Source organism: Danio rerio, chromosome 21, assembly GCF_052040795.2.
Source record: "Danio rerio strain M-AB ecotype USA chromosome 21, GRCz13ab, whole genome shotgun sequence".
Lineage (NCBI taxonomy): Eukaryota > Metazoa > Chordata > Actinopteri > Cypriniformes > Danionidae > Danio > Danio rerio.
Window position 1 is genome coordinate 27065788 of NC_141041.1, and position 15212 is coordinate 27080999.

At 35.3% G+C, this 15212-nt stretch overlaps 2 protein-coding genes across 16 annotated transcripts in view; one reads left to right on the forward strand and one right to left on the reverse strand.

Annotated features, from left to right (window-relative positions):
• Positions 1-2638, reverse strand: part of phkg1b (phosphorylase kinase, gamma 1b (muscle)) — a 29578-nt gene extending 26940 nt beyond the window's left edge. For 3 of the 14 annotated variants that reach the window (XM_087299794.1, XM_087299798.1, XM_087299792.1), the window contains exons 1-4: positions 2432-2638; positions 2192-2306; positions 1876-2054; positions 1659-1713 (exon numbers count right to left, since the gene is read on the reverse strand). In XM_087299794.1, the coding sequence (XP_087155920.1) occupies positions 1659-1713; positions 1876-2054; positions 2192-2274 (317 nt within the window). In that variant the 5' untranslated portion in view covers positions 2275-2306; positions 2432-2638. 14 annotated transcript variants of the gene reach the window in all.
• Positions 2639-5157: 2519 nt separating this feature from the next.
• Positions 5158-12341, forward strand: bicdl2l (bicaudal-D-related protein 2-like). Of its 2 annotated transcripts, XM_087299105.1 has the most exons (7): positions 5158-5227; positions 5310-5684; positions 8460-8582; positions 8709-8867; positions 9803-9876; positions 9959-10079; positions 11540-12341. In XM_087299105.1, the coding sequence occupies exons 2-7, from the start codon at positions 5316-5318 to the stop codon at positions 11840-11842; spliced, it is 1149 nt and encodes a 382-aa protein (XP_087155231.1). In that variant the 5' UTR covers positions 5158-5227; positions 5310-5315; the 3' UTR covers positions 11843-12341.
• The last annotated feature ends 2871 nt before the right edge of the window (positions 12342-15212 follow it).

Consider the following 15212-nt stretch of genomic DNA (forward strand, 5'->3'; position numbering starts at 1 on the left):
CTCAAAGCCAAAAAAAGCTATAATCTCAAAATTGCAAGGTGATTATGTAGACCTATATTCATGGTTTCACATAAATCAGCATGCAAAAAATATTATTTCCTTCTATTTTCTTCATAGCAAATGAACGTGTTACTTGACTGTTGCATAAAAATAATAGGTTAAATAACAAAATGGGATTTAATTAACAAGCAAGTTAAATATATTTTAAATAAAACGAAAATGAAAGAGCTAAGGACTAAAAGCAGCTCAAATGTTCTTGAATAAAATGTGTTACAGTAATGTACACATGTACAAATATGTAATGTCCGAAAAAGCTTTTTTTAGAGGTGTTTTGACAGTTCAAAGATTCTACAAAATGCGGCATAGATTCATCCTACTTGGCAATTTAGATTCTTTTGAACACATATAGCTGCTGCTTGTCAATCAGACAACGCTTCTATGTTCATTCTTGCTGTCAATTGCAGTAAAAATGATCATAGAAAAGTTTATGATAAACTGCTGAGATTCACTTTCCTGGAAATCCCAGCATGATACTTTATTGTTGACATTACTATAGCTCTTTTAGTTTATTCTTTTGAGTTATGCACATTATAGTTTTATGTTACATCTAATGTTAATAAAGAATGTTTATTGCACTACTTTTATTTTATGTGTGTTACCATGATGGAGTTTAGTAGTGTGTGAATGACACTGAGCACTTTCGAAACATTAACATTAGGGCTGAGCGATTTGGCCTAAAATCAAAATCTCTATTAATTGAACATTTTAACTGGATGACAATTGATTGCTGATTATTTCATTAATTACATTTCTTTGCACTTATAGTTCACGGACATGTTTTGTACAGTAAATATGCTCAAATATTAGCAGTGTGAGATTTTTTAAATAGAGGGTGCATTACTTGATTTTAAAATAATTAAAGAAAACACACACTATCTACTATCTAGGATTGTTTATTGAACATCAATGCTGAAATTAATCCGTGCCACCCACACTCATCACCGCTACCAAACCCACCAATCACAAAGCCTGCGCAATGTGTCATCACGACATAAAGTAACATTTTTTGAGAGGTGCGTAGATATGCAACCACGTGATGGCTGTGGCGCACCATACGCGTGCGGATGACGCAGAAGTATAAATTAGTCTTAACAGAGTGGGGTCTCATGACTCAGCATGCAGTAGGAAAAGTAAATAAAAAATAAACGGCCTATAAAAATTTGATCGATTTTAGATTATGAATGTCAATTTCGATGACTTTTCGATTAATCGCCCAGCCCTAATTAGTATATTTCTTTGCTTGTAGGAAAAGTTGTGATGGGCATTGGGTCACCATATGACTTTCTCATCCAAACCTGCTTATGGTTGTGTATTATCTATGAACCAATGTTAAGTTGTGCAGATGTTTGTTCTTCAAAACTTTGGTATAAAAAAAGCTCTGGTTATTTACTGTAAAATCACAGCTGCTGTTTTATTTCCGTTAATTTTAAGATTTGTTTTTAATGTTTTTTTTATATAATTTTAATACTTTATACTTAAAGCACTTTTTTACTTAGACTTTTTTTTTAAACTCAAGTCCTTGATGTGTTTTGTCAATAAAAATAATGAGGCACAGACATGAAAGTTGCATGCAATGAAAGAAAAAAAGGTTTACTTACAGATCAAATACCAAAAAGAAGAAGGCCTTTGATTCAAAGCAATCCTTGAGTTGAACTACCAGGGACAAACAAAACCTACATTTGTATGTTGTTACAAAAAAAACAATTGCAGTTTTTACTTTTGTAATGAAATAGATTTTTTTATATTATAGAGCCATAACCTTCGATTTTGTTGTATGTGATGTGAAAGTCTTTGAGGGGCAGTAGATAGTCATACTTATGTTCTTTTGTCCAGACACTTTTCGAAGAATGTCGATCTCTTTCACAGTGGCCTGCTGGATTTCTTGTATCTCTTGGGGTGTCATTTTGTCTGATGGTGTGATGTCTATGATCTTTACTGCATATTCCTGACCAGTCCGTTTATCCACACATCTGCGAACTACACTGCTCACACCCCTGGGAGAAAAATTCAAAACAAACCCAAGACTTCAAATCCCATATTTAAAATAGCCTATTTTTTGATGTAAGACTTGCATTTATGCTATTAATTTTGTCATAGATTGCAGACACAAATTCATCAGGGTGACACTAACCTTCCCAAGATCTCCTTTGGATCATATTTGTCATAAAATTCTTGTCCACCAACCCATTCAGGGTTTTCCTCTTCTTTTGTCATTCTGATGAATTGGACGTGCTTCAAAATAATGCCTTAAAGTTTAACACACAGACACAGACATGTGCATACCAGTATTTCATTGAATACTAATAAATAATAATGATTTTAATGATTGTTTTCCTGCAAAATGTAATTGAGTCGAACTGAATTCACTCACCTAGCCGTTCGTCCTTCAGTAACCTTTTTATGCCTCAGTTGTAGCTCATAACAACAGACGACGCTCATAAACAACACCTCCAAGAACAAACCGCTTCAGAAGTTGATTATTTTTGTCGTTTCTTTATACAGCCTTTAATTGTGCTCCAGTTCTCTGCCCAGAAGACTTGACTTTGGCTGTAAAACAGCGATGTCAGTGTCGCGAATCGTTCTTACGAGTCGGATCATTTTAGTGAATCAGTCGAATTGTTTCGGTCGAACATTTTGCTTGCTTATCAATCTAATCAGCTCCGTGTGGATTTTGTCTCGAGTAAACTTTTGTTTAACATTGTTCTATGTAAATAGCAATCATATTTATGTTTTAATAATTTTATAATTATAATAATTAATACAAATTACTTAATGTTTTAAGTGCTAAATAGGAATTACAACTAAGTCTAAAATAGACTAAACTAAATTTTTACTTTATCTAAAGTGTAAAATTTATTAATAAAATATAAAATAATAAAATATAAAAAATATAAAAACAAACCATAATCATATATTGTGCGTTTGTTTTATATATAATTTAAAGAACCTCTGAATCGTTTATGCGGTTCTTCAACATAAACTATTCAAAAGAGCCGATCCGTATAAACGAGTCGGAGTTCCCATATCTAGGCTACTTTAAATAGCCCAGCTGTTATTTGAGTAAAGCTGAGGCTATAGCCAAGTGGAACAGCTTGTACTCGTGTGTTTACTTTAGACAGATCAGATAATGTTAACAACATTACATCTAGCCTTTATAATATGCATGCAATTTCTCTCCACTTCCACTTATGCTTTCTCTGAGGGAGGCTTATAGATTTTCTGAAAAGGCTATAATTTGTCAATACTTTTAACAGTTTTTCTGATCTATTCACAGCACAGGCTACACATGTACAACACAAAACTGCTTCTTTCATAGTGCTTTTAGGGAGGGTAATATATTTTAAAGTGGATAAAATATTACAATTAGGCTACAATAAACAGGCTCATTAAAGAATGACATATTAATGTTTGCATTATATATATATATATATATATATATATATATATATATATATATATATATATATATATGCATAAATATGTATGTATATATATATATACTGAATATGTATGTATGTATATATATATATATATATATATATATATATATATATATATATATATATATATATATATATATATATATATTAGTGCTCAGCATAAGTAGACCCCTCACAAATCTTAGATTGATATTTTAATAGGAAGCTATAATATTATGTTTGTGCATGTACATTAGATTAGATTGAAGCAATATCTGGAGCTTATCTAACAAAATTACTTATGATAACAGTTATAGAAAATATTAAATTCATAACAGGAAAAATCATTCATTCATTCATTCATTTTCTTGTTATCTTAGTCCCTTTATTAATCCGGGGTCGCCACAGCGGAATGAACCGCCAACTTATCCAACACGTTTTTACAGAGCGGATGCCCTTTCAGCCGTAACCCATCTCTGGGAAACATCCACACATACTCATTCACACACACACACACAATATGGACAATTTAGCTTTCCCAATTACCCTGTACCACATGTCTTTGGTCTGTGGGGGAAACCTGAGCACCCGGAGGAAACCCAAGCGAACACAGGGAGAACATGCAAACTCCACTCAGAAACACCAACTAAGCCGAGGCTCGAACCAGCAACCTTCTTGCTGTGAGGTGACAGCACTACCTACTGCGCCACTGTGTCGCCCCAGGAAAAATCAAGAGAAGCAAAAATTTTTTTAAAAATTAGTTGAAATTTAGGTTGTGATTTTTTTTTGCAATATTTTGCTTGAATGTATTATCTGTCAATTTCTAAGTATGTTTTGTGACTGAATTTTTACAAATAAATATATATGTTTAATAAATCTGTTTTGTTTAGATGTACCAAAATACATTGCCTATATTCACTGAGAAATGGATAAAAAATATTCATTTTCAAAATGTAAAAATTATATGTATGTATGTATGCATAATTTTTTGTAAACATTAGTGACTTGTATGATTGCACATACAAATAATTATGAGGTAGAATACTAAGTAAAGTGTACTGTATAAACGTAGGTGTTTAGTGCAAATAGTGGGAACATTCAATGGTGTCAATCAGTGTTAAGCTCTCCAGTGGTTCAGGGGTAAAACTGTTCCTGAGTCTGTTTTTGATGTACTGTAGGCCTAATTGACCTTGCCTTTGGGCCCATAGAGGAAAAAAAACATGTTTTGTATTCACCCAAAAGCTGCATTTATTTAAAGCAAATGCCTTGAAGTTTATATTGTAAATATTTGAATAAACTGTAAGATAATTTATTGATCTAAGCAAATTTGACTTCTCAGCATTATTCAACCCAATACTGTGCTATATGAGATGCTACTGACCAATTTAATGCATCTTTGATAAATAAAACTAATTATATTTGTACAAAATGACTGATTGGATCAAATAATGCTATTTAATAAAATTAAGGCTTCAAATTGACCCCATGGTGCCTGAATCCAATATGAGATTAAGTTAACCAAATAAGGGTAATAGGTCTAAAAAAAAAAAAAAAAAAAAAAAAACACAACCTAACAATAGGCCTTATGTTTTGTTTACAATCAATGGGCGTTTTTCTTTCACAGACGTGTACCAACACGCATGTTGACATTTAAACGCGCAGGTAAAGCCGCAGTCCCGCGCGCATATGTGACGGCTGCTTGACGCACGTCCTCGTGTTACTTCTGTGTCAAACTTCAGGAAAAACCGGTTTGTAGACATTCCCTCTTCTCAGTTTCAGTCTTCTCTCTCTCCCTGATAAGAACATGCATTCTGTCTTGTCCTCATTTAGAACAAAATGGAGACCAACAGGAGAGATTCGCCGGTAACGTTAAGCACCATCAGGGACCTGTTGGAGTCTCCACTGACCACCGAGGAGGTGCACAAACGACTGACCGACGACGAGGATTCCGTTTCGAGTCTTGACACTGACAGGGAGTCGAACAGTTCGCCGTTATGCACATTGGATGAGTTACAAGAGCAACTTGCAGTGAATGACAGCAGTGTCTCGACTGAAGATGATCCCCGCTTCACGACAGGGATTCATGATAGTGACCCGGACGCGCCGCAGAAGCCCCGCCGCTCGTATATTGAGGAAGCATTACCGGATCTGCTGCGGAGCGGGAGCCCACTGCGCAGAAGAGTGTCCAGCCCGGTGTCTGTAACGGTGAGTCATTAGTATTATGACTATGAGCAACAGTGATTCAAAATCAAGGAACACTGTAGGCTACTGTAAAGGGAAAACCATGTAAACAAAAGGCAAATGGGATGCAGAATGGGAATCCAGTAAGGTGCAGATAGCTTTTATGATGATATTTATATAAAGTATTGTTTCATTTTTAAATGATTATTAATTATTTTATTTGTTTATTTATGTAAGATTATTTTATATTTTAAAAACGTCATTTTTAAATGGCTAAGATTTATTATTGTTTATTCTTATTTGTAAATGTTTTTGTGGACATAACAGGACTGATATTGCATTATTCTTCCCCACCCCCAGGAGAAATTTGCAGAAGTGTTAAATGTTTTTTATTTTATTTTATATTTATTATCAAAGATTTATTTTTTACTTTCATTGTTTATTACATGTATTTCTTCCTGATTTTAAACAGATGTTAAATGTGACAGAATTACTTCATTTTTAGATTATTATTCAATTTAAAAAATGTTCATAAATTCTTGTTTTCTGTTCAAGGATTTTTCTTTTTCAATCAGTTTAATTCAATTATTTTTCGACTTGAAGAAACTTCCTGCTGTGTATTTTCAGCTTTGAAAATGTTGCATTGCACAACAAATAAAAAATATACAAGTTTAAAAATTGTATTAATACTACTATTTTATTTTTTAGCGTTTTAAAATTAGATTTTATATATACTATTTTAAAACGTATAGACTATACATTTTTAAAAATTACATTACATTTATTTAATAGTGTGTATATTGAAATTGTAAATATAAATTTGATCAGATTTTTCTGATTGCATTCATCCAAGCTCTCAAAGAAAATTGTAGAAAAGTTAATAACATTTCTTAGTTATATTCTGCTCATTCCAAATAAATAGCCTATAGTTCACATAGTCTTTTTAATAAAAAAAATTCACTCTCACCAGTCACTACCTTCAGACAGATCATTTAAAATGCATGTCGTATTGGGTTATAACACTGTGACAGAGCAACAAAATCAGAAATGTTATTTTGCCATCATTAAAAAAAACAAACAAACAACAAATGCAGATCAGTGAGAGGACCAGATGGTCAATCATTGTTCAGCAAATGTTCACCCATTCTTTCTTCATTCAACCAAGCACTTTTTAAAGCAACATGACTAATCTGAGCTAAAAATTAACAAGGCAATCTTAATTTATAGTCAATCTTTCAACAAAAAGCTGGTTTCACAGCCTGTATTAATAATTGAAAACATTAAAAGACACACATATCTGACACACCACGTTTAGATATTTGAAACATTCAGCTGACACATTTCTCGGTAGATACACTAGGAAGTAACCAATATAATTTACCTGTTCGTTTCCTGTTCATTTGACTGGAATGGCAAGATTCCAAGTCTAATTCTGTTCAGTAAATCCAGTGTAGCAAGATTATAAATGACATTAGATGACCTGATTAGATTTGATGGACCAACAAATGTGTCAGGTCTCATATTCACAACATATTTGATCTCACCTTTTATCTCAACACTAAGAGTTCTCCTAAACAGCACCAAGGGTTTTCACAGAAAACCATTTCACAAAGCTGCTGAAGCATACTTTTACCATGGAAGTCAAGTTACTGTTAAAGTTTTTCAACATTCTTCAAGATACGTTATTTTGTGTTAGCAGAAGAAAAAAACTTGTGAAAGTTTGAAACAATAAAGGTTGAATAGATGATGACAGAATCAAATTTTGGAGTGAACTTTTAGCTTTATTACTTTAAGCTGAGTGAGGGCATGTTTAAGATCGTTGCTAAGCATGATGTCTGCATATCTAACCTCACACAGTGATTGATTTACATTTTCACTTTCAGTGTTTTTAGACTTAAAATAAAGATACTCTTCCAATTTTAATGCATAAAATACTTTTAAATATTTAAAAACATATATAGATAAATATATAAAAATAGCTGAATGTTTAATTATAAAACACTAATTTTCATAAAAATAAATTTAAAAATGTTTTTGTGTGTTTGTTTTGAAATAAATACATTTAAAAACAATGTCTTACTTTATCTATATAAATACTGCCATATAAAGGTGATTTTGATATATTAAAAGCTCATTGTGATCAGGTGTTTTCAAAATGTTTTCTTTTCATAGGAGATTGCTGAAAACATTTTTAGATAGTTTGTGGTTTGGTCTTAGCAATTTAAGACTTATTTTAAATAAGTACGTTGAACAAACAGCAAACAACATTTTTGTGTGTTCAGCAATTGGATTCAATTAAATTCAGGACTGACATGCCAATTATTTTTAAGATTTTCTCCTAAATTTGACATTAACATTATGTTAGATTTAGGTCATGATGTCATGTGACCAAAATTCAATGTCTAATCAGCGTCTAAAGGACATCGATATTTTGATGTGCAATGACAACATAACGTAACGTCCTTAGAAAGTCAAGCTGTAACATCATTAGACGTTGATACTTAGTTGATTTTAGGTTGGCCTGACATTGGGTTATGATGTCTTAAAAGATATTCATTTCCAAACATGATGCAAAGTAATTCAATATTAAATTAACTTATTAGTTTTTACTAATTTAGGTGGGCTGAACATAAAACAATTCAGTTGTTCCCCCCCCAAAAAACTCAAGAGTTGTGTTGATTCAGCTTATTTTAAATAAGTAGCTTGAACAAGCAGCAAAATATTTGTGTGTGTGTGTGTATAGCAAATAAACACATTACATTACATTCATATAATAACACACTGTGTTTGTGTCTGCAGTTGAAGCATGTGAAGAAGGAAGTGGAATTATCTCGCCAGCGCAGTCTGAGACTCAAGGCTCAGGTAGATAGGCTGCAACAACAACACCAAAGTGGACCCGGCTGGAGCGAAAGCAAATACCGAGTGAGTCTGCATTCTTAACTTATAGATCTGCACACTTTTAATTTAGTGACGGCAGTTTCTGACAGACTAGATGTGAATTTGGATTGTCTTAATCTTTTAATCGTTGTTTTTGTGGCGTGTCTACAGGTGGCAGAGGAGCTTCAGTCTGTTGTGAAGCTGTTGCTTCCACTGACTGATCTAGAATCAGCAGAAGTGGACCAGCAGTCGCGGGCCAACCCTCTAGACACCGCACTGCTTCAGCTGCAGAAAGTGGCACGCAGACTCGCCCTTAACCACACTTGTCAGGTGAGCTTTAGCCTTGCCCATCGGCTCATATGAGGCACACCTCCTTTATGCACTTTTTTAAAGGCCTTATGCAACCATTACATTCACAAGCTCCTATTGTTATGAGAACAATTGAAAAGATCTTTAAAGTGCTTTGAAAAAATAGCTTGTACCTCTCTCTGAGGTGTCATTGATCTGAAGGTAATGAAAAAGACAGCATGTACTTACACAAATATGTGTGAGCAGAGAATTATCTGTGAAAGAAGACAAGTTCACAAAAAGATTAAATCCAGTATATTTGGTGGAAATGTAGCATTAACAACAGGGGATTTCTTCACAAAACATTATAAAAGTCCCATGAAAAAAAAAAAAAAAAAAAAATATATATATATATATATATATATATATATATATATATATATATATATATATATATATATATATATATATATATATATATTTTAGATGTTAGTATCAGTATGGTTAGTTTTTAGTATGTCTATAAGCTAGTGGGCTCCAAAACACTGACAAAATTTCCATTTAGAAGATATAAAACTTCTATAAACACGTAAAGCTTGCAGTTTGTCACTTCGGTTTTACTCATTTCACCTCAAACTACAGCTTCTCATTAAATCATAACCAATCAAATGTCTCTGACATGCCCCGCCCCCTTCAAGATGCTTCTCATTTGATGTACTTAAGGTTAACCACTCTCACTGGGAGAGCTGCGATAAAATACTATTGGCTGTTTTTTAAAAACATTTCACACACATTTCAGAGCACTTCAAGGGACCATTAAGGCTAAACATAGCTCCCAACTCATAGATTCCGACTAAAAAGCTTTCAAATAATTGGCTTGTCAGTGTTCAATTTTGGATTTTTATTTCGACTTATCACTTAAGATGTCAAAGAAAACAAAATGTGCTATTTAAGTTAAAATTCACTTCCTTTGACAGGGAAAGGAGAAGTCTGGAGAAGACGCTGCCATTTTACAGCAAGCTCTACGGGACAGAGATGACGCCATTGTAAAGTGAGTTCAGTTGATCACTCGGCTATTTATATAATTGTAAACTTGCTAGTTGGCACATAAATCACATTTTTTTTTAATTTAGGAAACAAGCTATGGAGAGTGAGCTGTTGAAAAGCAAGAATGAACTGATGACACTGAACAACCAACTTCTGGAAGCTGTTCAGAGTCGACTGGAGCTGTCTATAGAGCTGGATGCCTGGAAAGTATGTTAACAATTGCAGACTGAATTATTATAAATGAAAAAAAGTTAGCTAATTTTGGATTTTAAAGGCTGTCTGAAATATTGGCATTCATTTAGTAAGAAAGTAATTAAAGTAAGTAAGTAAAGATTTATTTATATTGCACCTTTCACAGACATGAAGCCACAAAATATTTACAATACAAGAAAAATGCAAAACAGATAAAAAAAAAACATATCAATAAAAGAAAACATACTAAAACAAGTCTTAAGATGTGGAGGAATGGCTAAAATGTCTTACCAGAAGACCTCAGAAACCAACCACAGGAGTGACCATGCAAAAAATCCTGAATGTAATGCAGGGCCTGACCATGCTGAGCTCTGCATGTAAAAACCAGAATCTTATAATTTACTTGTAAACTAATAGGAAGCCAATGAAGAGCCTTAAGTGCAGGAGTAATATGCGACCTTCTACTGGTGTTGGTTAAAAGCTGCATTCTGCACAACTTGTAAACGCTCCATAGAAGATCTGTGTGAAGTTTGCATGTTCTCCCCGTGTTGGCGTGTATGCGTATATTGGCTTGTATGTATGTATGTATGTATGTATATATATATATATATATATATATATATATATATATATATATATATATATATATATATATATATATATATATATATATATATATATATATATATATATAATGTATAATGTATGTGTGTGAATGAGAGTTTATGGATGTTTCCGAGCTGGCAGGGCATCCGCTGCGTAAAACATGTGCTAGATAAGTTGGCGGTTCAATCAGCTGTGGCGACCGCAGATTATTAAAGGGACTAAGCCGAAAAGAAAACGAATGAATGAAGAATAAATAAATATAAACATATCAAAATAAAACACAACAAAAATTAATGTTGCTTTCATGAAACAACACACATACGTTTGGTACAAGGATTCTCAGAGCCTTAGTTTCTTCAGCATGACCATTTCTCCTCTGGCCAAACTTCTTGTACAGAGCTGCAGTCTATAGGTGCCAGAGTCTGTAGACGCTGGACGTCCATCTTTTTCACATGATTATTAACCCACAAAGCTCCATCAAAGATGACACCCAGATTTGCAATTTATGTGCAATTTATTACTTATGAAAATAATAACATCTCTTTATTGATTGTGTTCTGTTATGATTAATATTTTTTTCTTAAATTTGGCATTTACTATCTATTATCTGCTTAATTACATTGTAATAAAGAGATATTTAGACATGCAAAACATTTTGGAGTCTAAATGTTTAATGAACTTTAAAAAAAGCTCCAAAAATCAGTGATGTAATTATAAAAAACACATTTCAAAAATAAACTAATTGAAACCTCAAAAAACTGATAGTATTTACTGTATTAAGTGCAATTTGTAGGCAGAACATCTGCTCTCAATCTTGTATTGCCATCTGGACTGGAATTTATAAAAATCACTTGTCATGTTACTCATAGGATGATGTACAGACCATCCTTCATCACCAGCTCCTCCGACAGCAGCAGGAAGAGCAGGCTCAGAAGAAATCCAGAGGGTTTGGTGTCCTGCGGCGCTCAAATAAACCCCTTCCTCCAAAACCTGACTATTTGCCCACTCTGAAACAAGCAACTGTGCCGATTCCTGAGTCCCCGTCACCCACAGCAACACAGAGGTGGAAAGACAAGTTCAGACGTGGACGGATCACTTCACAAGAACCAGTGGAGACTCAACCACAGAGGATGATCAAAGAGGACAATTTTCATAACGTTTCTTTGGACTAATGAGGCAGTTTCAGTGATTTTGCCCCACCACACTTAGGATGTCTGTCCTAAGGATGTAAATAATATTTGGAATACTGTTATGAAACATTAAAGGGATAGCTCACCCAAAACTGAACAATCTGTCACTTACTCACTGTTTACTTATCACAAAAGAAGATGTTTTGAAAAAAGCTGGAAACCGGTAACAATTAACTTCCATACTATTGTTTTTTTCCTACTATGGAAGTCAATAGTTACAGGTTTCCAACTTATTTCAATGTATATTCTCTTAGGTTCAGCAAAAAAAAAAAAAAAGTTTGGAACACTTTAGGGTGGGTAAATAGTGAGTAAATATTCATTTTTGGGTGAATTATCCCTTTTAAAAGCATGTTTCAGTTTTGTGTTGAGAATCTTAAAAGGCTTGTTGACCTACATGAATGAAGGATGTGATATTTTGTCTATACTTCCTAGTAATATATTAAGAAAGGGGAATAAAGCTGACAGAAATGACAACAGATAATTTAAGGCTGATTTATAAGGCTCTATTTTCTGAATTACTCAGTGGCCTGTCTTGCACCAACAATCCCCTTTCTTTACTCATGACTCACTTTGAACTTCTCAACAGCAGATGGTCTATATGCAAAAACACACTGAGTTACTTTTATTTGATAGGCCAATTATATATTAGCAGTTGAACAGGTGCATCTATAAATTAGCAACTGAGTGCATACAGTGGGGAACAAAAAATAAACATTTCCGTAGATTTTCAATCAGGTTTAATCAGGAGTCTAGTCGGCCATTTCACTATTTCATGGCCCATTCACACGGGGCGTCAGCGTCAACGCTTCCCATTCACTTTGAATGAGTGACGTCAGGGAACTGCATTATGGATCCGTCGGAAGCGTCAGCCGATCAGATCGCTGTGCGCACATACACCAGTTCAGACAGTAGCCGATTGCTGATTTCATTGGCTGATGCTGCTATGACAATCGCCTCAGCCCCAACTTCAGACACGCCCTCTGTCAAGTATTGACGTTGAAGCCCTGTGCAATGGTATCAGGATGCAGCCTTTATGATGCAAGATGAGATTGCATAATTTAGCAATGCATTTAAGGTGTCACTGTTTTCAGCTTTTGCTGTATGATGGAGCTAATTGTCTTGCATAAAAACTGCTGTTGGACTGAGTAATGAATGCAGGGAAGGAGCCACATGTTGCTGAAGGAGTCAATAGTATCTGGATGCAGCCTTTATGATGCAAGCTGAGATTGCATCACTCAGTGATGCAATGTCAGATACAATGCACTCAAATGGAGCTAGTGACGTCACGGTGAGGGGTAGGATTAGGGGTGGGGTCAGGTGAACCCATTAAAAAGCATTGGATGCAGCCCAGATTGCACTGCATCAGGTCTGCATCCAGACCCTTTTTGAAGGAGTTTCTGATAAACATTTGCATCCACTCAGCCATGTCAATAAAAGATTACAATCAAAAACAGAACTAAACGGAAAAAAGAAACACCACAATCTGTCATCTGGCATTGCTGTTGCATTTTTGCATTAGCAATGTTACATCTGATTATGTAATATGGCCCTCTCTTACAAATACATTCATTTTAGGAAGGAGTCAAATTTACATATGTGATTTCAACAAGCTAGGGCTTGAGATCTGTCCAGGCCTGAAGTGGACAACATAGGCTCATTCTGAAAATGTAGCCCTATATATGTTTCTGGAGATTGTGAATTATGTAGCCAGAGCTACATTTGGCTGCATTTTATTTTTTAAATGAACGCTATGGGGTGGTATGACGCATTTTTTTACGCTTACTAGCTGACCGCTTACCTCCGTATAGGCGGCTTTCCTGCTATTACCAGTTTGTCCTGTTAGCTCGCCATGTACGTCAGTGGACTTAAGACGCGGAGAGGAGTTGACCACGACAACGGGGTTCGAGTCTAGCAAAGAACGGTTCCAGAAAGCAGGTCAGACAAAAACCAAAAAATAAAATAAACAAGTAAATAAGAGGTGAGAATGTGTCACGGTTGTGGATCCATCTGCTCCTTATTTGAAGTGTCTGCGTTGTGTGACAGTTCATTAACATGGTATGTGTTTCTAGTATGTGTGCTGTTCTCTCTGTGTTTGTGTGGGAGTCGTGTGGCTGTCAGTGGCTGTTTGTTTTCATGTCATCAGCTGAGGGGTCACATGATCATTGTTACCGGAACTGTGGCGTAGCTCCGCTCAGCTGATAATCAGCGCGCTACAGGTGTAGCGCATTTACGTGCCTATAAATGTTCAGCGTTCCTGTCTCACCTTGTCAGTTCGTTGTTTTGCTCACGGTCTTTTGTGTTTTGTCAGGCACCTCTCGTTGAGATCGCTGGTGGTGAGTGGTTTGGTTTCTGTTCCTTGTTGCTGTTTCTGATGACCCGTTTTCCCCGCGATGAATGTTTGATCAGCTCTGTTGAGGAATATATCAGAGACATTTCCTGCTTCCACGATTATTGTTTGATCCGCTCTGTTGATGAGTATTATGAACTATTGATCGGCGCTGCCGAATTGGACCATCTCCAGTTTATATACTCCCAACCACTCACCATTTTTTTGTTTATTGTCTTTTGCCAGCATTAAACATTCTTGACTCGCGGACCATATAAAGGATGAGATATACGCTTTAGAGTTACCCAAGACGTTGGACGGTCTCATCAGCCTGGCCATAAGGGTGGACAACCGTATGCAGCGCAGAGGTACGGATAAGGAGTTCCGATCGCAGACCTGTTTTCTGGAGACTTCACCCCCCGATCCAGAGCCCAAGCCTATGCAAGTGGGAAGGTTCCGCCTCTCATCAGAGGAAAGACGTCGTCATCGCACGGGGGGCTTGTGCATGTATTGTGGGGTAGCTGGTCATTAGCAGCTTTATGTCCGGCCAAGAGCAATAAATCATCCGCTGGTAAGAGCCTTTTGGTGGGGGAAGTCATGACAGGGAAAAACTCTTCTGATTCCACTTTCCTACCCATTAAACTGGATTTTAAATCGAACTTTTATTCCTGTCATGCGCTCATTGATTCAGGAGCAGAAGGGAGTTTTATTGACTCTGATTTAGCTAATAAGTTAAAAATCCCTTGTTTTCCCCTTTCTTCACCCATAGCTGTTCACGCACTTAGCGGTCTACCTCTTCCCACTATCACACATATCACAGCTCCAATTAGACTCATCTCTTCAGGAAACCATATTGAGACTATTACATTCTTTCTCACTAACACTGTTAAAAATCCTGTTATTTTAGGACACCCATGGTTGGGGTTACATAAACCTCATATTAACTGGGGTCACAACACAGTTTTTTCTTGGAGCGAGTGCTGCCATAAGTCTTGTTTATTGTCTGCTTGTTCCACTGTGTCTTGT